Genomic DNA, 25,575 nt, shown 5'->3' on the forward strand with positions numbered 1-25,575 from the left:
ATAGCCTTTTAACTTACTAATGCAGTGTTAGCTTCCTTCCAGTTCTTTTGACATTCTTCAGTGGTCCAAAATATTAAAATTCATCACAAACAGCCACAAGGTTCCTTGACCAATTTTTCAGAAAACTTAAATACAAAATTGTTTAGAACAACTTGTTTTAAAATATCTAACCACCATCCTCACAAGTTACCACAGAAAAGCTTACAGTATTTGTTTCATCATCTGTTTTCCAAAAACAGACACAGAAAATACAAGAACATTAAGTCAACACTTGGACTGTTTATACATTGTTACTGATAATACTATTTCTTCCTAACCATGAGCTAGTATCGTTAGATTTCCTTTGGTTCCCAATATACTTAAATATGTCTTATTGCTATGCTCCTTTCTTTGACCATCCTAGAATCGCAGAATAATTGGTGGGGAGGAACCTCCAGAGGCAGCCTGGAACAAATCTCTACCCAGAGAAGTGTTAATCTCATCAGATTGCCCATGACCTTGTTATGTTCCAAATTTTCCTACCTTCTGATTTTCACCAACTGCTATCACTTTTTCCTTTTTAATTTTGTTTTCAGTATATGTCAGATAGTGACCTAGTTAGCTTTTCATTTGTTTATTTTTTATAATAAGGAAAGCCTGTAGATATATGGATGTGGAGTAATATTATTAAACAATTCACAGTTATAAACTATGTTAATTTAAACATAAATCTCTATGTTCAATATCCCTTTTTTTTTGGTGTTGTTCAAGAACTTGAAATTTCTATCATATTTCATCTAGATGCAAGTCCTCCATCATACATCTTCATTTTCCCTTGTATATATCATAACTACATCCTGAGTTCATCATCTTGTTTTCTAGTGTGACCTGATGGTCTTCTGCAAATATCAGGAAATAACTTTATATTGATTACTTGCTTCATATTTCTCTAATCTGACAGTAATCCCTTAAATATTAATTTTCTTTCAAGAGGTCACTGACACAGCAAAAAGAAATGCTATTTTTGTGTGCTCCCTCTTGACTTTTACCCACTTGATCTTTCTTAAAGAGGCTGTGACTCGAATTTAACACTCCAATTATGTCAATCTTTCCAACAGGATTTGGTAATACATAAGGTTGAACTTATTTTTATAGATGAGCAATTATAGTTCTTCTCATTTGAAACGCAAGTACAACCATTAAAGAAAGTCTTGACCACCGATATTTTGACCAACTGTGCAAAATATCATCATTTTGCTTTAAATAGGTACTCTTCCTCTCTTCCCTGTATTCTTTTTCACTTTCAGTGCAGTGATCTTTGACCATCTTAGTCAACGTATCTCCCCCTGACTTTCCATTCCTGTTTTAGTGAAGAGGAAGCCACGTCATTTATTCAGTCTCTGCTCAGGACAAAAGGCAGCCACTGTTTCATTACACTGTTTCTGTACACTTCTGCCTGCTCTCTTCTTTGGCTTGTGGACTACTTCAGATTTTTGAAAGATCTTTTAAATTTTACTGTTTATCATATTTTTGAATGTCAGTGATTGGCCATTTGGTAACTAACAGAGGTTCAAGAACTTTGCTTTCAGAAGAGTAGCTTTAGCACTTTAGTAACCACCAAAAGTCATTACGGCAATACATGTTGTAAGTTCTATTTATCTGATTATAAACGCCACTATTGCCATTTTTGGAAAAGTGCTTATTATCAGCTGGGAAGCAGTATGTTTTCAGTACTGTGCAGTTTCTGGAAAGCAGTTTTCCTTGTTTGAGGATAATTTTAAGCCTACATAAGCTCACATTACACGCTGCACACATTTTAATATTAATGTCTACCTGGCACAGAGAGTTCGCTGAAATCCATTTACTTTGACAACTTTTCGGTCTTCTTGTCAGTATACTCAGCAAGAACTTGACCTTCCACATCCAGCCACAGAAGGCCACGTGTGTATCCAGAAATGATCATATGCAAATGAGACAAACAAATGCTTTCCATATGCACAAAAAGCAGATCATAAAATAAGCAACCATAAATGCCTACTTTAATTTCACACTTATTCGCAGTGTAAATTCCTAGTTTGAATACTTGATAGGAGCTGTACTTAACTGCTGGGAAAGCGCTATCATTTCCAAGGTCCAAGAAAAGTTTTAGAAGTGACTTCACAACAGATACTTTGCTTTCTTGAAAGCCATTGCTGTTGTAAGAGTTCTCTGCTGGAACTAGTTCAGGAGTTATCTAGAAAATGGCACTAGATTAAAGGTTTCATGGATCTGATGGCAGCTCAAACAAACAAAAAAAAGTGATGCAAGATTTATTATAGAAATTAAAATTAATTGCTGCAGAAAAGCTCTGTATATGAACTGACATTATCCCTACTTTAGAGTTTATTCCACTCTTCCCAATACAATCACTATAAAAACCATTACCCCTCTACGAAAATAAATATATATAAATCATAGCACTATGATAAAATAAATTAGTTATCTGTGTATAAAAACCAAACAAATAGATCACCTCACAGTGACTCTGCTCTCATCTAGAAATACATGAACCCAGAACTAAAAGTTTTGATGCTCTGGCAGTTGCCAATAATGCCTACATTTTCCAAATTATAATGTGTGAAAGATAAACCCTCTTCAGTGTTCTAAACCTAACAGGAACTGCTGTGGCTCAGCAATTTCAGAATCACAGGATCACAGAGCAACAGGGGAGCTCAGGAGATCAAATAGTCCAGCATCCTGCTCAAAGGAGGGTCAAACCAATGTTATTTGTGTTATGAAGATCTTTGTTTTTCAGAAATACTTATTTGCGCATGGAGTATTATTCAATTCAACTCAGAGGTTATAGCTCCCTGTTTCATTATTATTGCTTTTAAAATCTGAAGGGGGATTTGGAAAAAAAAAACCAGTAACAACAAATGCATACTGAATCAAACAGGATTAAAATCAAATCTGCTCATAGTTTTTAGTTGATAAGGGAATTTGTAGTGATTTCAGCCTATCAATGTAAGTTCATTCCTCTTACTGCAATTTTTTTAGTCTACTGTACAAAAATAAATATGAAGAACGGGGGCCACATTCACAGAGTCACAGAACAGCTGAGGTAGGAAGGCACTTTGGCACATTGTCTAACCCAACCTCCCTGTTCAAGGTAAGGTCTACTCAAGCAGGTTGCTCAAGGCCCTGTCTAGTCAAGTTTGAGAATATCTCCAGCGATGGACTTTCCACACTTTTTCTAGTTTTGGTCACTCCTACAATGCCATGGAATTTCCTGCATTTCGGTCTGTGCCCATGTCCTCCTGTCCTTTCACTAGGCACCACTGAAGATGATCCAGCTCTGTCTTTCTTCACTCATCCCCATCAGGGATTTATACACATTGACATGATCCCCCAATCCTCTCCTCCAGCATAAACAATCTCAGCTCTCTCATCCTCTCTTCACATGGCAGACACCCCAATTAATTCATTGTCTTTGTGGGCCTCCATTGGACTCTTACCAACATGTCCATGTCTCTCTTGTACCAAGGAGCCCAGATCTAGACACATCAACACACCACTCCAGATGTGCTCTCACCAGGGCTGTGAAGAGGGGAAGGATCAACTTCCTCAGCCTCTTGGTTACAGTCTGACTTATGCAGTCAGGCCCAGGAAACTGAACATCTCCAAGGACAGAGAATGCACACCACCCCTGGGAAACTTGTTCCAGTGTCTGACCACTCAAATGTCAAAAATTTTTCTTCCCCATCTAACTCAGAAGTTCCATTATTCCAACTTCAAAGTACCCAGACTAGAAAAAACATTTGTGCTAAAACTAGAGAATACATCTAAACCAGGATCTCATTTGTGGACTGCCAAGATAGCTCTAATTTTTATAGTTTCAGATATTACAAAAGTCTATTTCTAAAGAAAAAATAAACTTAGGGTCAAATAGACATAAGACATCAGTATATAATGTTTGTAACCTCTAACTACAATACTAAGGTATTTCTCCCTGAAGGAAGAACCTTTTGATGTTTCATGCAAAAGTTATTAAGAAATTACTACTTCATCCAAGAGAAAGCTATATAGACTAATAAAAACACAGAATTAGAAATACTGGCAGATCAGTATTCAATTTTGCTCAATTTCATCAAATTATACTCATATTAATAAAAACTTCATTCTTCTGTTCTGCATGTCCTATCATACTTTTACAGTGCAGATTTTTATAGTTTTCATGCTCAATGAAAAACAGACATACTACCATGGAAAAAAAATCTGGAGGTTCATAAATATTTATTTATACATAATTAAAGTAGTACATAGAATTTAGGAATCAACATACAGAGACAAGTATCTTCAAAATATGGAGATACTTAGTCTCTGAATGTGCTTGAAGAAAGCTTAGAAAACGCTAAAAAGGTTTTGAAATATTAGAGCTTGTATTTCCAGATTGCACACAGAACCAAAAGAGGTAGAAGATTATAATTTTTTGTACATGTACTTTCATATATGATGTCATGACTCCCTTAGCTGCAACTTGTGGCACGTTATGATCTATAGGTTAAGGTGCTGAAGAATCACTACAGTGATTGTGGAAAACACTTGCTCTGAATTTCCAAACATTTAGTGTAATCTGTACCTAAGTTATATAATATTCTTCCTCTTTGAGTACCTTTTGAAAGTTATGCACTAGATTCCAGAAAAACTAAAGATTTCCCTTACTTAATTAAAAAAAAGTTCCAGTCACTTGTTCCTGTAAAACAGATAATTTGAGTGTCCTATTCTGAAATGACTCCAAAGAATTTACAATATTTTACATGAATTTAAGTTCATATATGCAAAATGTCATATTCTACATTTAATAAAACTAAGAGCTGATAAGATCAGTCATATACTCTTTAAGTTACATCTTCAGGAGAATAGGGGATGGATTGTTACTCTATACATTCCTGGAATCTTTGAAAATGAGCCCCAAGCTATAACCAATAAAACAGCTATTTTTTGGTCTTATCCTTACCATGTGCTTATATTGTACAACATAACTGTATGTAGCATAGTGAATATGAATTCAGTTATAGAAGAAATTAAGTATCCCAGTACCTGCAAGTTAAATACTGCAGAATACAAGCTGTGGGAGCTGAGTCCCAGAAGAGGACCTTAAACTCTGTGCACATTTCACCTCCTTGTAACATGAACTGGAAATAACGGTGGTGCACAAACTCAGCTGAAAACAAGCCATTTACTAAGCAGGGCATATCAGGCTGACGAGGATGCCAGGGGTAATGGTGAATGCCTCATCCCTCTCTCTGCAAAGACCGCGAACATCAGTCAAGGCAGAAGATCCCTAGATACATCCCTGCAGACCACAGGCTGAAGGTGAGCACTGATACCTGTTCTGCCAAAGCTGCTGGCTACAGTTCATTATTTTCATCTAGACACACTGCCTGCCAGAGCGTAGGAGCACTCATATTTTACAGGCAGTACAACACTAAGTCCTGTTCAAGAGAAAGGAAGCGTATCTGGGGTACCACCCTCAACTTGAGGCCCTGTAGCTGTCTTTATCATCATCGTACGCTCAGGGTGCCAGCCACCCTGTGCAGTCTTCTTCAGCCTCACGTCAGTGGTGCCCCACTGCACGCCAAAGTATCTAAAAGGTTAATGTGACCAGAAAAACAGAGCATATGAGGGACAGTGACCCCCATAACCTACTGGTTATGGCACTCAGATGTGATTTTTACTGTCTTATGGGAGGACTGTACACCTTCAAATTTCTGGGCAAGTGTTCTGAGTTTATTATTTTAACAGTCATAAGCACCAGCATCTTCTTTAATGCCTCATCTGCGGGAAACATCTTAAAGAAAAACAGTATATTTTGTTAAAGCCTACTTCTGCTGCTAAGTGACAGCAACTCACATTGACTAGAGCAGTTCCAGACAGGATGAACAAAAGCAAATTCATACATATCCTGTCTGGAACCATGTGAGACAAAAAGGGAGCTGCCTTGTACATTTAGGCTTTCCTAAAATCTGGCAGAATCTCCACTTAGGGGATTTTTTTTTTTCAGTCAGTGTGATGGTCTTCAATGTATAATATTGGTTTAAAACCTCAGTAGAGGCATACAACTTCCCCTGTGCTGAGCACATAAAGTTGTTATAAAAACTTTGAAGAGATTTCTCCAGATGACTGTTAGATTGCAGAACAGGAAAAAAAGATTTGGGTAATAACTTTTCATTTTGTTCATTATAGTCACTTCTACAGCAGCCAATTGTGATGTTAAAATTAGAACTGCAGTTTTATACATGGCGATTAACCACAGCGAGCAGTTGCAGTGTGATGGAAGACCAGATTTGGTTTCAGAAATACCTGGCAAACACACATACTCTAAGAACATCCATGCTTTTTCAGAGCAATGAAGCACAAAGTCAGGCTCTTAAGCTCGCTGTGTCACACACAGGGAGAGTGAAGCACCTCAGGATGGGACTCAAAGGCAACAGCCACGCTGGGCATGGAAGTGCTTAGAGCTTGAGTAGTAAGCCATTCTGGGCAGAGAAGTGCATCTGAAATCCCACCCTCCACAGGGCTTAGGCAGCAGACTTTGTAACTCTGTGTTCTTGGGGACCTAGGCATGCTCTGATAATGTCTACATTTCATTCTTTCCCACTCTTACGCTTTCAGGTAAACTTGAAAGTGGGTATGCTTATTATTCCATATAAATATTGGTTAGAGCACCCCAAGAGAAGTGAAAACACATCCCTCTCTTCAGTGACACAGGTACTTAGACAGAGAATAGTTGTATCAGTAATCACCAAATGAGAAGTTGAGACAGTACCACTTCCAATCCATAAATATTAATTTCACTAGGGTAAGCACTGAGTTAGGATCATCTGAAACAGTTCGCTATAGCTTTGATGTTTTGTGGAAAGACAGAATTTCCTCTCTCAAATGCCAAAAAGCAAAGGTGGCAAAAAAACCCAGAAATCCTGATAATGACGATAGTAATCATGATGAAAAGTGACATTTGTTTGATCTTTTTTCTGATTTATTGAATGATGACTGTAGAAATGGCAGTCTAAAATACCGGCAAGCTCACAAGTACCACTAGCTGGGACTGGAGCCCTCCTGAGAGAACCAAGCAAGCCATGGAGGCCTTTGCGGTTGGCTACTGAGAAGACAGGCAGAATAGGACATTTGCAATCCAAAGCAGTGCAGGATCAAGGACAAAGTCTAATGAAAAGTTTATGAGGTGAACACTGGGACTGGGCCTCAAGGCATCCTCATACAGTGAGGTTACCGAAACTCATTCCATACATGGACAAATCTGCAGCTCTGTGGAATTAATGTGATCCATATTTCATTATTCACTTACGGAGCTGAGGCAATAACATTATGCTTGAGAGTGAGGTTTCATTTTGGGGACCATATATGTTATAAATTCAGCTTTTGGGGAACACATTCAGGTAGGTTTAACATCTCTGGACAAGCAGCTCAGACTTCCAAAGTAGCACTCTCAACCCACATATTCTCAGTAAACACGAATCATTGGATTTACTTCAGAGTGTCCCCTCCCCTTTACAGTTATGCTAACAAAGTCATACTCCATGTGAATTCATTTGTGACTGGAGACACAAGCTGTCTTTGCAAGGCGATTATAATACTAAAATATAATAATCTGTCTGCCGAACAGTGGAATATTGGGCAACAACATTTAAAGTTTTATTTTCCTGGTTCACATAACCAGTTACACCACTGAACTAAGCACGAAACTGCACCCTGTTGGTTCATCTGCAGTAATAAATGTGGACTTCTGGACATAAAAATAAACGCCTACTGTTCAAATGAGCAGTCTGCAAGCCATGACTAATTGGCAACTTGTTGCCTTTACATCCTCCTAGCACTGCTTGTGGCAATGGGAAATTGAGAAGTTAAAAATGAGGTTAACAGAAAGACCAAACTACAGAATTATTTGTACAAATATTATTACTCAGTTTTGTTGTCTTTCTGTTATAATGACTTAAATTTTAAAAAGGCAAAAAAACCCAATCAACGAACCAACAACAAACACAAAAAAACCACAAATACCAAAATCTTATTTTAAGACAACATATGTAGCAGAATCATAAATCTCTTATTGTGGTCTAGCCATTGGATAGTGAATAGGAGACAAGTCAAGCCAGTTCAAGCGCATTTGTTATAAGGAAGGATTTGTGTTATAATTAAGGATATGCCTCATGCAACCTTGAGTACAGTCTATGCATAAGGTGACCCTATGATAATTATAGCCACAAAACCAGCAGCTTGAGGTCTTGATCGATAAGGGTGGATGTGTCAGGTAATGAAACTCAGGGCCCCATAGTTGCACCTTTCTGCCCTTTCCTCCAAAAAAAGCAAATAAATGAAACAATTGTCTGCATTCTTCTCTTTCTTTCCAAGTCAAAACCAGCATAAAGACAGGAGCTCATCACATTGTTGGAAAGTCTCCCAAGAGCAAGGGCAGAATCACATTAGTCACGAGAGTTTTCACGCTGGCAATTCAAAGAGCTCATTATCAACATTACTGTTAACATCATTAAGCATTATCACATTTGGCAACTGTAACATTACTGAATTTTAACAGTAAAGACATAAGGACTTGAAAAGATTTCATGAAATTTGCTAGGTAGAAATTGTTTCTTAAACTTCTGTCTCTATAGCCAAATTTGTTCCAGACTGGCCTGATTACAATTTCTAATCTCTAATTATGATCTCCTGTAGCAATATCCACAAATAATATGCAGGAACTTTATATAAGAGTGAACTGTTGGTTCTGATCCTTCCTTCTCTTTCAGATTTGCAAATTCAAATTTTTTAAACTACTCATAAGCAAGCAGAATAATGCAAAACAGGTGAAAGGCAAAAAGAACTGGACAGCAAAAAGTCACAGAAAAAAAATTTCAAAGCAGGTTGCTTATATAGCATCCCACCTATGCATGTCAGCCACACTTCTGAATGTAAATTAATCCCAATGCAATACAAGAATGTGACTACATTTATCCGAAACATAACAGTTCCCCATCAGCAGTAGATCGAGCCATAAAAAGGACTGTAGGCAGTTTTAGGTAGTTCTAAACATATATATATATACATATATATAAATGTATGTATGTGTGTGTACATATATATGTAGGTACAAACCTGAGAGAATCAGCACCTTAGTTTTCATCCTTTTTGTTATTATTTGATTCTCATTTTGTTAATAAGAGAGAAACATAATACTGATCTTCTCTATTGTTTGCTCAGTCAATCTTTTCTCAGTAGCATTCAGAGCCTTCAAAAAAGAATCAATAAATATCTGCTTACCTAAACAAATCTTTGGGTTGATTGTTTCAATTAACAGGAGACATTAAGAAAATAATCTCTTTAGCATGAGTATGTCTTTACAACAAAAACCCCACATTATTATCACTGGTGCAAGTCTATCCTAGAACTGATCTCTTCCTTGCAGCTACAGATATTCTTAAACAGAATAATAGATCCAGTTTGAGAGTTTGTTTGCAAAGCATTCAGCTTTTTATATGTAAGTGTAGACTATTTCAAATTGAGACTGTCATCACTTTTGTAAAAGCTCCTATTTTCAAAAGGGTTATGACAAAGAACTTGCTCTGTTTTAAAGAGCAAATTAAATCTTTTTTATGTCAACATGGCAACATTTAATAATGTAAACAGAATTGTAGCTCCCAAGCACTTCATGTGATACTTTAGACTGCTGAACTTGAGATCACTCACTTGCCAATCACATATTTTATTGTTCCCTCATCTGAATATTGAAGGATTTGAAGAAACCTTTTACAAGCTGTGCTACTAATCTTTTTACTTACAGGAATAAAAACAACATAATGAATCCACATCCTGATACATATTGTGCCCTCATGGCAGCTTAATTATAAATGACCATAGAAGTTTCCTAGCTTAGTGTGGTAACGTAACACAAACAAAGCTCATAGTGATTATATTGCCAAACCTGCCATAGCTTATCAATCAGCTTGTGACGGCCTGTCTATCGGATAGCAAAGTCTAATGGAATTATGCAAAATAATGAAAGAGGAGGACTACACTTCACTGGGGCAATGCTTTCCTTTACTCTGAGAATTACAAGCAGAATGTGTCACAGCTTAACACAGAGGTCAGAAATTTCAAGCTACTCATCTCCTCCAAAAGAATGAAACCAAAGAAAGACAAGAAATCAAAGTAAGTCCGGATTTGCAACTTCAGTTAGGAATTACAACACAAGATTCTGAAAGACCAGAAAGGTGTAATTCTGGAACTATTTCTCAGTAACAAAAATCAGTTTAGACTCAGTAACTTAAGCTTTCTATAGCTGTAAGTCTTTAATGTGATGAGAAGTAAAAGGAAATGCCTTATTACAAGTCTATGCTTAAGAGCTGTGCAATATGTTCCTGTTCTCAGTCTAATCCTAGGATGAAACCTTCTTACTCCAAACACATATTGTTTCAGCAGCACTTTTGTATACATTCCTTCGGGCTTTTCCAACAGAACCTGGAGGCTCTTCTGCTACAGTGATCATATTTACTTTCCCTGGCACCGAGATTCTGGTTTTGCTACCTGTGGTAACTAAGACTAAAGGAAATAAATGTGTTTCCATAAGTTCAGTTAAAACATTACTATCTCTTGTTTCATAGGCCTTATTTTTCCCCAGTTGTGTTAAAACTCAACTGATGCCTCGAGACCTATAAGTCTCCAGGAACTGCTCTAGAGGTACGGAGCACTGTGAATATCAAAAATTAAGATGGATGCTGTACTGGTCATAGTACTAGACAAATCACATTGCAAGAACACTACAGTGCACTTGAGAATCAGGCCCTTAGAAAAGCTCCTATTATATGAGGATTTGTACTTCAGTGCTTACTTTTCTATAAACATATCAGCAAAGTATTACATCTTCAATGGAGCATAATTAAGCCTTTTCTGGTTTTGAAGGCCAGTGAATATTTTATTTCAATTTTAAAATTATGTAAAGGTGCTTTCTTTTTGCAACTGAGTGGTTTATGAGTTTCTTCTTCAATCTGTGCCCAGGAGCTGCTTTTGCTGAATTTGTATGCATTATGCTGTCCCTCAAAACAAGTAATTAGGTAGCTGCTGCCACAACAGCATGCAGGGGAAAGCAGGTTAATTTACCACATGAGAAAGCTTTCTTTGTCCTGTTTTAGGACAGTAACATGAAGAAAAACGTCAAAGGAAGAGAGAATGAAATGAAAAAGCAGATTTAAGATTGCGGGAACTATAGTATGAAGCGATAAATTTTATCAAAGCAATTTTGCCTTAACTTGATGTATTTACCTCCTTACTGTGGCCACATTTTTATGTTCCAAGGACAGCAACAGCTATGGCAGAGAGTGCTTTTAACTTCATATAGGGCCACTCAATCCAGGCTGGTCAAAGAGATTGGAGAGAAAACAATCCTTGGGCTTTGCAAGGCAGCTGTTAAGAAACAGACCAGCAAGCTGGTCTTGCAGAACACACTCAATGTTGCCTTTCAGAAAGAAAAAAATAAAAAATTAAGCAGTCACTCTGACAAACAGCATACCAAAATAACCAACTCCAGCTTTCCAGAAATTACAAGTATGGTAAAAATAGCCAGAAGGACCATATTTGGGGCAGTAATGGTAAAAGAAGCTTGAAACCCACTTTCTAGAATATTTCAAATGTCTCAATATTCACAGAAATGCAATACCACAATCTGAATGTTTTTGAGTAAATTAATAATGATTGCCAGGAACCAACCAAAAAGTGAAAAAGTTATCGTATTTTCAGTGAAGTGAGACAGTTTTCAATCAATATAACCTTTAAAGCAGAAAAATCATGTATAGATGGGCAACAAATTAGTATCTCTTTTCCCTGAGCCAGCTTTCAAATAAGAAACATAAAACCAAGATTTGTATAAAGTCATGCACTGGGAAAAAACGCAAAAGGGATCTCAAAATTCAGTGCTGCAATTGCCGAAAAACTTTAATAATGCTCCCACCTAACAACAGGAGATTTCAAGCCAGGTTTGTGGGTCCCAGAGTAACAAAAGCAATGGGATTAAAGAATCCAAGGGTGATTCTTTGGGCTGGCAGAACTTTAGGTAGAATCAAAGAGTGTTATTAATGGAGTGTTGGTGCCACACAGTTATATCCCCACACATTGTATGACATTTCCCAAAGGAAGTCAAGAGAAGACACACTGACCAGCTGTGGGTTAGAAGGAAATTTAGTAGCACTACTGTCCACTGGGTTGGACCATACAGGAAACAGACGTCAGACAAGGTACTAGAAAACATGCTATGAAAAAGATCTCAAATCTGAAAAAGAAGTCAGTGAAAAAGAAGTCAGTCCTCCCTATTCAGCCTAGTGAAGATGCCAAATCACAAGACATTTCCCAAAGAAGCAAACCTCAATCTTCGGATTGTATCAGGAAAGGGAGGAGGAGAGAAGGAAGAGATGGCACCCAAAGCTACCCATCTACTTTTCCAAAACACCTCCATAAAAAGCAGCAGCAAATAGAATTAAACCAGCTTGAGGGGACATGAAGGGATATCTTTTGTAGCAGTGAAGGAATTTGCAACAATAGCTGCAGGGTGCAATATTGAGACATTTTGGTAACTGAGTAAGATTCTACCTGGCACGTCTATCCCAGCTGAGGGCCTGTGAAAGCCACAGAATAAAAGACTTCAGCCTTCTTTTACAGAAAATACAAAAAAAACCCAAAACACAAACAAGAAGTGAGACAGAATACTTAGATAAAAATTACACAAGGGAAAACAAAACAAAGCACACACATCCATTATTTATTCTGATAATAAATTAAGCTGGGGTATTGTAAACACCTTGTTTGGAAAAATACCAATGCTTGTCACCAAACACTATGGGGATGGGTTGTTGGTTGCTTTTTGTTTGCTTGTTTGTTTTATGTATTTTATTTTTCTTCAAGAGACTGTTCAAATTCAAGGAAGGAGTATATGGAGGAGAGGGAATGTCTGATTTGTTCAGAATTAAATGTGTTTTCCCAAACCTAAAGTATACTTCATAGCAAAGTGACACCCTTGCCTTTCAAGTCTGGGTCTGTTCCTTAGACCATCACTCCACATTCATTCCATATCATTGATCCAACACTAAACAGAAATGAATGAATAATTATGGGAAAAGAGCTACAAACAAAAATAACAAAAAAGATTATTTTTTTTTCTGTCAGAACATGCAGTCATAGTTAGAATAAATATACAGGTTCAGACTTTAACAGCTTTCACCTAATCCAAGAGCCGTATTAAAATACTTTTATTCACCCCTTCTATAATGAACTGAATGTGCTGATGTTAGATCAAAGGGAAAAAAGTAGAGTGTATACTGTAGTTTGTTGTTTTTTCCAACAGTAGAAATGCAAGACAAATGAGATGAAAAAGAACAGTTAATCATATTTAAATAAAGTGAACGCTGGAGAAAAGCCAATTTCAAAGTGAGGGAAAGCCAGGTTAAGCCAACTCATCTGCCTATAAACCAATTTCATACATTTAAGCAGAAGACAGAAAAAAAGAAAAGGAAGGCTCTACTAAATCTTGCAGCCCATTTGGAATACAGGATATGCACTTCTTACCTACCATACCTCAGTCTGGAAATTTTCTGAAGTTTTCAGTTTAATCTTTGTCGACCAAATTTCTACTGTTAATGACTATGTAATGCTAATGTCTTCTCTGGGATACAACTGAAATAATGCACTGGGAATCAGGGCCAGTGGTTTTATCACTATGAAAGAACACTCGCCACTAAATTTATTCTTCTGCTCTAGACTAGTCTCCCCTATGCACTGCAACATTCATTTCTCTAAGTCTAAGGGTGAACATACAACTAACTTCCCAAATCTAAGTCTGCTCTACATCATGCATGTCTACATCCATCCACACCCAGAGAGACACAGTCTAATTAGGAGGAATGGTGCTGCTGATCTCTTTCAACTCCCCTTGTGTTTTCTTTCTCAGCAGCAACCACAGAGCTTCAGGAGGGCCAAATCAATAACAGCAGAGCTCCTGCTGGCAGCTTCTATCAAGGGGATGACTGGCAGAACTAAAAGGTCTGTCTCCCTTCAAATTCACCAGAGCTTCTCTCAGATGAGGAGAAACTTCACATGAAATTATGCATGAAGGTCAGGCCTGCAGTGTTTCCTTCCCGTTCAGGAGCTCCCAAGCATTCCTACGGTGAGGCAAGCAAAACTTCCTTATGTGCTCAGCTAAGTCCGGAAAGCAAGACAGGAACATCATCAGGTTTGCACGTTATATAATAAGACTTTAAGAGGTGTTTCCCTTCACACACTTTGTCTGTTAGAAGAACAGCATGAGTACAGAAAATCTACAAAAATCCCTCCAATCCTAGGAGATAAAAAAAGGAAAGAAAAAAAGAGGATTATGATAGTGAATTGTGGGCCAAGAAGCTGAAGACTCTAGTTTTGTGGTGCAATGGGTCATCCCAGTGGGAAGAAGGCCTGCTCAAGTGGGACCATCTGCATCTTACAGATACAAGTAGCTAATCTTCTTAGTCAAAGACTAGTTTAAATGCCATTTTCATTGCTCAAACTAATAATACATGGAAATTGTGCAGTGAAGGCAAAAGTAGCACAAACTCACTGTGCTGGAACAAACATGATAAAGAACATTTTAAAATAAATAAATAAATAAACAAATAACTAACCAACCAAACAAATAAATAAATGAACATGCCAGGCCTCCAGGTACCGACCATGAAGATTTAGAAAATCCAGATATTACCAAGAGGAAATTTGATTCAGTGGCCAGTCTAGAAACCTCTGTGATGACTTGCATTATTTAAGTGTTAAAAAATACCATTTAAAACCTGCATAGAGTCGTGAAATTCTGCATTAAAAGTATTTTGATGAGTAAAAGAGCCAGCTAATCAAGCCCGGTTTCCTACAGATACATGTGGCTTAAGCTTCTAAACACACAAACCAGCTCCTATTTCATATCCTTCTGGGCCTCACCTCTCCTCTGTATTTTCTCAGCTTTGTTTCTCTCTTTTTTAACTGTCTTCTCAACACAATCAGTCTCTTTCCCATAAGCTGCAGTTGGACAGGGAGCACCGCACATCATGGCTGGCTCCAAGTTATCTTTGTGCTCACGCTGTAGCCTCCCTTCTGTTCATGTGGATCCCTCCCCTCAGCAGTTCATTTTCACAGATATGTATAGAAGCTAATAAACTTTGGGAAATCCTTTGTTAAAGTTTGGTTGCAATTGGGTAGTGGTCAGAAATTGTTAGGAGGAACTGACCATGAAATCGTATCAGCCTTGTTTCAGTAGAAAACCAAGGACAAGAAACATCATTAATTTTCTTAAACACTGTCAGTCTTTCTGCTAGTTCAGAGATGGGATCTTCAATGCCTGTGGATCTCTGGGATAATAATAAAAATCTCAGGATAGGCTCTTTAATACTCAGTTATATTGAGCCTGAGAACTAAAGGAGTTTTCTCATTCTACCATGTGAACTTGCCCTATATCAATATGGGAGACTTATACTTGCTGGAAGTTGGGCCCATAAAATGAGTAATACATCATGATTACGGCACCTAGAATTTTCCTAGAAAATTTTCCAGCATGAGATGCTGAATCCAGAACAAGGTTTCTCTCCCTCTTGAATGTTGTTACAATCTAATCACTGGATCACTTGTATCAGTTACCAGCCTAGAAGTCAGCAGTTAAGACTAGGTTACATTAAATATGTAGAAACAGAGGATATTCTAAGGAAAAGGTAATATTTACGGGGTTTTTTTTCTGGTAGAGGCTTATTTCCAGTGATAAAGAAAATTGGAAAAGAAGCAGGAAATGAAAACATCACAACAAAAGAGAACGGCAAGTCTCCAAAATGAAGAGTTTCCCAAATTAAGAGAGCTGGCCAGTTTGATAAAAAACCTCACCCTAGTTAAATGTTAGTGTCAATATAGCAATCAGGAAAAGTGAGAGATGAAAATGGAAAATAGGAGAAACAGCAATCTATACAAATTAGACACTTATGCCACTGAAATAAATTCACATGGAGAGGTAAAAAATTGATGGATATCCTGGAATAGAAGACTGAATTGCAAACTATCTCCTCTGTTTTGCACTACATGGATACTAACAGTAAAGCTTCAGTGTATGAAACAAAAATGTGTAACTGGCCTTTTACAAGACATTGTAGATACTGTTAATGATTCTTCATTCTGCTTAACGGCCTTGAAAACACATGGAAATGGAACAAGGCTAAGAAAAATCCTGATGTATTTGACATTAACATATTTGTATTTGACTTACTGGGTAACTGCCCGATATTAGACCTTCATGCCTGTATGACCTAATGTCAGATGCACAGAATATTATCGGCACTTTTTAACCAAAATACCAGAGGTTCAAACAGATTCCACACCATCAACTGGACATCAAAGCTGCATGTGCAGCCTCCAGCCCATGCTCAGACTGTCACTCAACAAAGGTCTCCTGGCACACAGAAATTACTTACAGGGAAGCTTTTCATTTGAGAAGCTAAGGAATAGGGGTCTCTATCTGTCCTACTAAGAACATGCGTTCAGCAAACAGTTGGCAGGTTGTCACCTACCACCCCTCAGTGAAAGTCCTTAAGGACTTCAGTGTTGCAGGCTAAAGCAACTTGCTCTTTCCACAGATAGAAAATGCTCCATTAAAAAATCATTAATTTTGTTGCAGTAATAGATAATTAAATCAGCCAACAGTTGAAGGCAGACAGTTTAGAACAGAATCTCCCGTTCTGTTGCTGATCATAAGAAAATTTATCAAGGCGGGTGAAGAAAAGTAGCCTCTGTTTATATTTGGTACAGATATAACCAAGTCACCTTCAGAGTGAGACTCTTCTCAAGCTCTGATAGTCTCCCCTATTTCACATTGTTACAGGCCACCAGTGAACTGAATTAACCAGTGAAGTCAAAAATGCAGTGTCATTATCAACAGTGTACAGTAAGAGGAGTAGAGACTGAAGCTCTCCTGCAAAAATTTATTTCCTTTGTTTCTTTTCATTCCCCTCTCATCACTGCTGTAGCATTGTCTGAGTAGCAAATGCAATGTGATTATTTCCAGCACATTTCTACTCTTTGCCTTTTACTTTGTTGCATGTTTTTGGAGTCTTTTTACTGCAGAGAATGAGGAAGAGGCGGAAAAGAAAAGAAGAATTACCCCAAAGAGACGAAAGGTAGTCACACAGAAGCCTTGAATTCAGGGTTAAAAGCCTTTCAGGAAAAGTTTTGCAGGCAATCTCATCTCATATCATATTTGCTAACAAAAGTAATTTTTCAGTTTTATATTCTGTGAATCTCTTCTTTCCTATTCCTCCCAGTACTATGAGTATCATCCTGCATTTCTCTTGTGTGGAAGACAGTCATCACTTTGCTCAACCACATGACATCTGTGTAAATCAAATCAAATATTCCTGCTAAGGTTAAGAGCTCAGGTTTTTTGACTGCCTGCAAGGAAAAAAACTGATAGAGTCAGACATCAAATGCATATCCTCTATTAATACGTCAGGTTAGTTTTTGTCTATATGCTTTTTTTTTCTTCTTGATTGCAACATAAAATACATGAATTTGTGATTGTGAAGTTAAGTAACTGCATGACTTTGCTGTGATTACCCGAGGTGAAGTTTCAAATTTTAAGGGAGGACAGTCTTGTCTTTTATTGGTCTGAATGTTATTGCTCCACTTCCAAGAACTATAGATTTCTATTTCTTCTATTCAAGCTATGCTTTTAATCAAAAATGCTTATGACAGTCAATCTAGAGGAGCGGAAGGATTTGTACTCCATTTCCCCACTATCTTATGCATGCTATGTGTGCTGATTTGCAGATGCACATATTGCTGTCACCATAGGACATAACACTTTCACAAACTGTATTTAAGCTGTTTCCTCCTATATCATCCAATAAGTCTCACCACACTTCCCAGCCATGCCATCATTTGTGTTCTTTCATCATTCAGTCAATCAATTTATAAAAAAACTGACACAAAGTGGAGTTATGCCATGTGAGGATTTATCTAGTGCCTGCAGGATACTAAGCCCAAGCAGCAGAGAATCCCTTGATGTACTGATATCATTAATAATGTTTAAGACTTAGTCACAGCTGTAGTGGTTAAATACAAAGAAATAGATGCTGTCTGGTAGCAATGCTTCATATCATTATATAAGTTAACACATATATTGACAAATTCAGGCATTTAAAAGCAAACAGAGGCTTTCTACTTGCCCTTCCTTATTGACTGAGCAACTGCATTAGCAAATTGATTTTCAGACCTTAGAGCCAGAACTTGACTGCAAATGAAAAGGATTTAGCACAATGAAATCCAACTCCTTAAAATATCCTACATCATCTCAAAGTTCCACATGACAAATTCCAAAAAGCACAGAGTCCCAGACACATATTTTATTACAGGCCATGGACTAGGCCATTTTCAAAGGAGAGCATTAAGCTAGTAGTTTCAAGTTTTCTGTTGTTTTATCCATTCTGCCCCAGAGATACACTATTATTTTGTTTCCATAGTAGAACTGATGTTTTTCATATCAGAAAAAATCCTGAAGCATAAGAAAAAAAGTATCTGATATGACAAGCATTGCAAACACAGTTAACAAGCTACTTTAATTATCCTCCTAAGATTTTTCCATTTGTACTCCAATCATCATCATCTTCACAAACTTAATTATGCCTCATTTGTTCGTTCTGCACTAATCTCAGTGAGTATTCCAGGTGGAAAAAAGGAGTCTGTTTGTAACTGAAACCTCAGGTAATTGTTATATTTTATTGTTTTATTATTTTGCTATAGAAAGTTTTGTTTATTTTAATAAAAATGCTTATGCTTATCTTTAGGCAATACGAATATTGAGTAAGAAGCCAGGGCATTTCCACATATGAAAAGCAAAACTGGCTGTTCTACCATGCATGAAGAGCCATCAATCAAAAGATCATCACTGGCCAAATGATTGAAGAAATTAAGAAAATCATGCTGTTATCATCTGCATTTTAAAGATTAGTATTAATAAATTCTGATTCCTCAGTAGAGGGAACCTTTCCATAAACTTGACCTTTGAGAAAGTCAGAAAGAACAGCTGTGAATAAACGTGCTTTGTGAGTCAAACACTGAGATACATACCCCGTTACTACTTACGATCCATACACTTCCAACACTTTTAAAGTAAATAGGAATTAATTCACTATGACTGAGTAAAGATCCCAGCGTATCATAATTTAAGGCCTGTCGAGTTGTTTCCTCTAACTTTGGATAATTCCTAGATTTGCTCAGCTACTGTTACTGAACTTCATTTCATTTAGGTTGTGTTTTGAGATACATTAAATTAATTTTATTTAATTAATCTACTGAGACACACAACTTCTGCCCCATACTCACAAGCCTGAAAATCTAGTACTATGTAAAAGTAGCTGTTGTTCTTTACACATAACTTCACTGATCTTCAAAACTGAGATATAGTTATTACACAAAATATTAAGCTTGAAAAGCATCAAATACTAGGTTTCTAAATTAAAAACACAAAATGAAACAAATAAACAGAGATACAAGATAGTCAACACTTGAATACATTCCACTCCATGCCTTACCTGAACCAAATTCCATCCCTTTAGAGATTCAGCAATGATAGAAGTAACTGTTGCACATACACCACCAAAAACCATCAGATGATTAGGTCCATATTTTATTGCATCATAGAAGGCTTTGAGTCCTTTTGCATTGTCACACTGGGGAAAAAAAAATAAAAAGGCAATGTTCAACATCACAAATAACATAATTAACTAAGAAATAAACTACTGAGCAGGAAAAAAAAAAATCAGGGGTTGCACTGATGTAAAAATTGTACAATAAATAACATCTTAAGAATCAAACATTAAAAATTGGAGCATTCAGTTCTGGACCTGTAATGTACTGTAGTCAAAGAACAGAAAAGCCTTTCCTTACATTACTCAAAACCCCTTATTTCTTCCTTCCAAGCCACAGCTGCACCATCTGAATTTTGATACCACCATTTGACAAAGAAGAAAAAAGCCCCAACAGAAAAGGTTGACTGAAACCTCTTCCTCATTCAGAACTACTATTTCCTAAAGCAAAATTCAGAATGTAAGACCAGAGGTCAGCAGGACTTCCATAGCTGAAGGAAAGATTTACACTACTCATGGTCTCTGTAAAGAAAAGCTCTGTCTCTAATGAAGACTGCCAAGTAACCTCTCCTTAAGGTCCAACTTCAGTATTCTGTTCAAAAGCATAAAATAGAGAGCCTGTTATTTAGAAGAACAACACATAGTCTTCAAAAAAATATCAAAATAATACTCCTTTAAATTGTTAAGAATTTGTTGGTCTGCTCTCATAGCCCACCCTGCTTTGAGCAGAAGACTTGGCTAAATGACCTTCTGAGGTGCCTTCCTGCCTGACCTATTCTGGGCTTCTCTGATAATTAGTTTGACCATTATTTCAGGTGTAAAGAATTTTACCATAAACCAAGACCAGGACTGAAAACTAAGAAACAAAGAGTGATGCTAGTCAGTATGTCAAAAGATTATTAATAACATGCCTTGAATAGAGTAGCATCAATCATTTATAACTTATGTCACACTGGGGAAACCAGTCATTTATAACTTATGTAGTCATGGTTTAATTCCTGATCTTGCAGCAGAGTATCAATAAAACATATACCTGAAGTTAAGAATTTGATTCCAAACTGTACTGGAAGAGTACCAACAGGCTATAATGGTGGCTTCCACTGCTCCAGCAGCAGCCACTTTTTTCCTCTCTCTTTTCAAAATGAAATTTTCTGCCCTCTTTTGCCTCCTCTACAAAGTCCCCCTCGAATATAGTCTTTATAAGAACTTTCATACACCTGCCTCCAACATTTCTTTGTGATGATTCAATAAAACAGTTCATTTACTATCAGCATCCAAGTAGTAATTGTATTGCATTCTGCTGAGCGAATAAAGATTTTGACTAAGAAGTTTGCAAGCTTATATTAATCTTCTTACTGAATTAATATGCTAAAAGAAAAACTATTCTATTTGCATTCTATCTGCAAGAATAGAATTATCACTCCCACTTCCTCGAATGGATACAGATTTTTACCGCATAGACTTTTAAAAATTACAGAATATAGCACCAAAAAAAACCCCAAACCAAAACAAACAAAACAAAAACAAACACCCACAAAAAACAAACAAACAAACAAAAAAACCCAAACCAACAAAAAAACCCCAAACCACACAACAAAACAACCCACACAGACTATTCAGTATGGCAGAGGCTCCCTTGGTGGAGAAATTAAGATTGTGATTACCAGAACAAGCAACATCCTCCAGTCCTTCTCCTCCACTTCCCTAGTTAAAGATCAGTTTATTCCAAGCAGAATTAGAAGGCTCAGTTACTTTTACTTTTTTAAGTAGCCAAGGTCCCTAGGGTTTTCAGCATCTGAACTGAACTGACATTTAGCCAAATCTTTGACTTCATTCCACTCCACCATTTCAAGCTGTAGCAGAGATTGTTCAATTGCTTTTCATACAAACCTAAACCCAGATAACACTTTTTTTTTTAAATTATTTTGCATTATATCATGTTTTCTATGTACCACTCTGTAACAGTTTAAGAAGAATACAAGTCATATATGAAATAAGGAAGACCTTGATAGTAAAATAACACTCAGAAGCTGTACTCCATGAAGTGCTAACCACATAAAAGTTATGGAGAAATAAAATTCTATATTCTAAAGTATAAAGGCCTGCGATCTGCTAACCGAAGTAAAATTCATATAAAATGCAGCCTTATATCAAAAAACACTGATGCACCTTTTAACTATTATTTGCCTGCAGATTGTTTCTCATTATAGTAGAGTAACCTTACACAGTTAAGGATCCTCGTAGGTTGATTTGCTGGGAGGTCCAAAATTGCTATTATGATAACGCTTTTTCTTTCTTATTTATTTAATTTTCATGTTTATAAAAATACTTGCATGAAAACAATACTTTTTCAATCACACAGTGGTCTCTTGGGAAGGCATGCTGAAAGCATTATTCATCTCTCCCAAATTGAAAGGTCCACACTGGTGATATTACTGATCAATCCAAATTATGTACAATAACTTGTGGGCATCTCTTCAGTGTGACTGAGTTAAAAGCCTGCTATGTTTTCATCTTTGTACTTTCTTCATAACTAGTCGCTAGGCCACCACAAATAATTACAGGATACAGTCTGCTCCTTGAGCAAAACTTCCAAAATAGTCCAATGCAGGTCTTGGAAATAAAACAAAAGAACTTAATGCTGTGGCTGGCCATGACTACACAGAAAAAAAAATGAAAAATGAGAAAGATGGGAGAAAGCAGACCTTCACATTTCAAAACATCTAAGTATGTATGACATTCTTCCCAGTAAGCAACAGAACAATCTGTCACAAATATTAAAACAATTAACATTCCGGTAAAAATAACAGCTCAGTCAAGCCAGACAGAGAAGTAGCAAGCAGTTAGAAAGGTTTCTTCCTGCCTCTAGTCTGAGGAACGTATCCATAGCAAGCTCCTGAAGCCCTTTTAAGAATTTGACTTCTTCAAGAGACCCCAGAAGGCCACCATTGCTGCTCATTATCTTCTCTTGTCAAACCCCACATCTATAATCTTAAAAGCGGGCAACCTTTTTGAAAGACAACAAGCAAAGATGTCTCTGAAATTCCCACCATATAACAACAAAATAACTTATTGAATCGAGTCAGCAGGTGACTACAACTAGGTACAGGAGCAATGGTATGGCATCAGTGCAATTACAGTAAAACAAAAGACTGTAGAAGAACCAAAATCCACATTAAAAAGCAGAGGCTAGAAAGTCCTGGCCACATGTAGATGACAAGAAGCTGACAGGCTTATTAATGGGAGCATGACTAACCGCAATAAAGGGGAAAGAATCCCTCATAAAAAGTCACAAACTTAAATGATGACAAATATCACCGAAGGAGCCAACACCGCTTTTGCTAGATAGTTTTGCTCTTTCATCTAAATTGTCATCAACATCTCTATTTTGCTGAGCTGAACTCTGGCCAGTTCACTTTCCACTCATATAAAATCAGCCATGCTGTGCTGTTGATCTTGGCTGCAGACTGGAACACTGAGGATGTTTGCAATGCCTTTCATTGGAGAAATGTAGCCTTTACCATAACTGTAATTTCAAATACAGGCTGTTTCAAAAAGATGGACCCAATTTCAAGGAGCATAAAAACAAATTGGGTCTTTACCATTTGATTTGGTACGTGCTACAATTTTCTTCAGAGGAAGGGGTTGAGAACTAGTCACCCCAAATACACTAATCACTGTGTTAAGTCTCAGCCAAGAACCAGTAATAGGTGACATATAAATAGCAAACATACATATTAATGAGTTAATGAAACGTATCTCTTAACACACTGATTTGACACAGATTGCATAGACAATTCACAAGGAGAAATACCAGCAAACCCCCAAGCAAAGGTCTGTAAAGGGTCCTATATCACACTGTGACAAAGTGATTAGTATCACAGGTGGCACCTGACAAAGGCATAGTTTCCACTTCCAAGGAAACAGAACAGCTTATTTTCATTAAGAAAAATAGCCAGATGAACTGCTGCATAGGAGAGGAATTGAATGAGTTTGGGGACTGAAGCGTTGATCTTCCTGAACCATCTTGAAAGCAGAGGCTGGCAAATAAAAACTCTCATCCTCCACGAAGAAAGGGATCTGGATGCACAGGGAGGAATTTCTGCCTGAAGCATACAGGGTGCTCAAGGACAAGAAACCTTTCCAGAAAGAACAGATAAGCAGCTGAGTACACAAGCAAGACCTTCTCCAAAGGCCCTCTGCAGCTGAGGAAGGATGTCCCATGTGAAGGACATACGACTCAAGTCAGCAGAACTGACTTGTCGGGGTTGGTGGCTGCCAAGAAGGCTGTTTGGCAGACAGAGACAGACATCAGGGTGCGTCCTCAAACCCTCAGAGTTTGAGTGTGACACACTGCAAATCCTTAGTGCACAGAGTGGGAATTCATATGGGTCTGATACATAAAGCTTTGAGGATTCCTCTAACATTGACCAGTTTGAGTAATTACAGGAATAGCAGATACTTGTAACAGGAACTATTGTGAACTGATGCACTGGTCAAATACACGATTATGTTTGGATTCCTAGCTGTTGGACAGCTATGCCCAGCTGTTTCCCAGTTAGCTATATTCTGGCACAACTGTTTGTCTGAGTAAAAGTAAACCTGAGGAACAGTTTTGGTATGTATTGAGCTACTGACTACTAAGGTTAGAATTCCTTCATGATAAGAGAGAATAACCAACAGCTGTATCTGCATAATGAAATATCAAACTTTTTCAAGTGATACGAGAGCTTTCAGCAGCACTGAATATCATCAGAAAGAGAAGCAAGTCCTCATAAATATATGATGAGACTTCCTTGAAGAAAGACAAAGATACAAAGCCTTATTCCTATCCTCTGCAAAATCTTGCTTGGGAACTAACTCCACATTAAACTATCAGCAGGAAAAAGACTGGGAGACGAGAAACACCAAAATTATTTTTGTCCCACTTTCAAAGTAATCAAGTAATACAGATAATTCAGCGAAAATCATATGGACAACTGTGCTGAGCTACAACAAAGGTCAATAAGGTTAACAGCCAGTGCTTGGGTTTACAGGCATGCTTCTCCTGAGGTATCTTCTTTGTTTTCAGGCATCTGCATTTTAGGTACTATCAGAACCAGCAATTCTATTTTTGCATCTAATCGCTGTAGCTGGATTTTTCCTTCTGTGAGTCTGTACAACTGCTCTTGGAAATGCCACTTTGACAACCACGACATCCCGTGACAATGTAATTATCCAGCAAGAGAAAAAACACTTCCTTTCATTTGTTCTAAACTTCTTCACACTGTGAGAAGTAGATGTGAAACAACTTGCCAGGTGATGTTATGAATGTTACAGAGATAAATAAAAAGAAATCGGACTCATTCATAAATCAAAAAACAATCCCAAACTTCTTAATACAGAGACAGTGATCTCCTCAGGAACCTCCTGAACCACAGATCATGGGTGGTTAGGACAAGTTAGTTATGGGCAAGCAGGATTAAATCCTTGCCCTGTCCTACAGATCATCTGGTCCAGAACAATGCTAAGTACGTGCACTAAGTTGTGCTCTGACCCACTGTAGCCATGCCTGTGTTCTCGATTTGAATAACAAAAGCAACCCTCTCCAACAACTACAAGCTTCTGTATCTTAAAACTGAAGTTAATTCATCCCAAACCATGGACTCTTCTGTATACGATTTTTTCTGTCATTTTTTAACTACTACTAATCAGATTCCATTTTGGTTTAGAAGAAATAGACACAGCAGAGAACTTAAATTCTTCAGTAAAATATTTCCCAGTAAATTAACCCACTCACCTTGACAGCTCTTGACACACTTCACCTAGCAACTCCCTTATCTGATCCTGCCTGATATAGAGGCAGCAATTCACCACTAAGTTATGGTGCTTGGCATCCCATTTAACAGCTTATCTTCTGCCTCTTAAGTGAAGGACT

General features: G+C 37.4%; 1 protein-coding gene across 1 annotated transcript in view; it reads right to left on the bottom strand.

Annotated features, from left to right (window-relative positions):
- GABBR2 (gamma-aminobutyric acid type B receptor subunit 2) overlaps positions 1–25,575 on the bottom strand; it is a gene marked incomplete at both ends in the record, with an annotated part of 486,339 nt that overhangs the window by 360,740 nt on the left and 100,024 nt on the right. The window contains one exon of the mRNA XM_080339746.1: positions 19,605–19,742. Within this exon, the coding sequence (XP_080195872.1) occupies positions 19,605–19,742 (138 nt within the window). The remainder of the gene's footprint in view (positions 1–19,604; positions 19,743–25,575) is intronic.

This window comes from Nesoenas mayeri (genome assembly GCF_963082525.1).
Source record: "Nesoenas mayeri genome assembly, chromosome: 2".
NCBI classification, from domain to species: Eukaryota; Metazoa; Chordata; class Aves; order Columbiformes; family Columbidae; genus Nesoenas; species Nesoenas mayeri.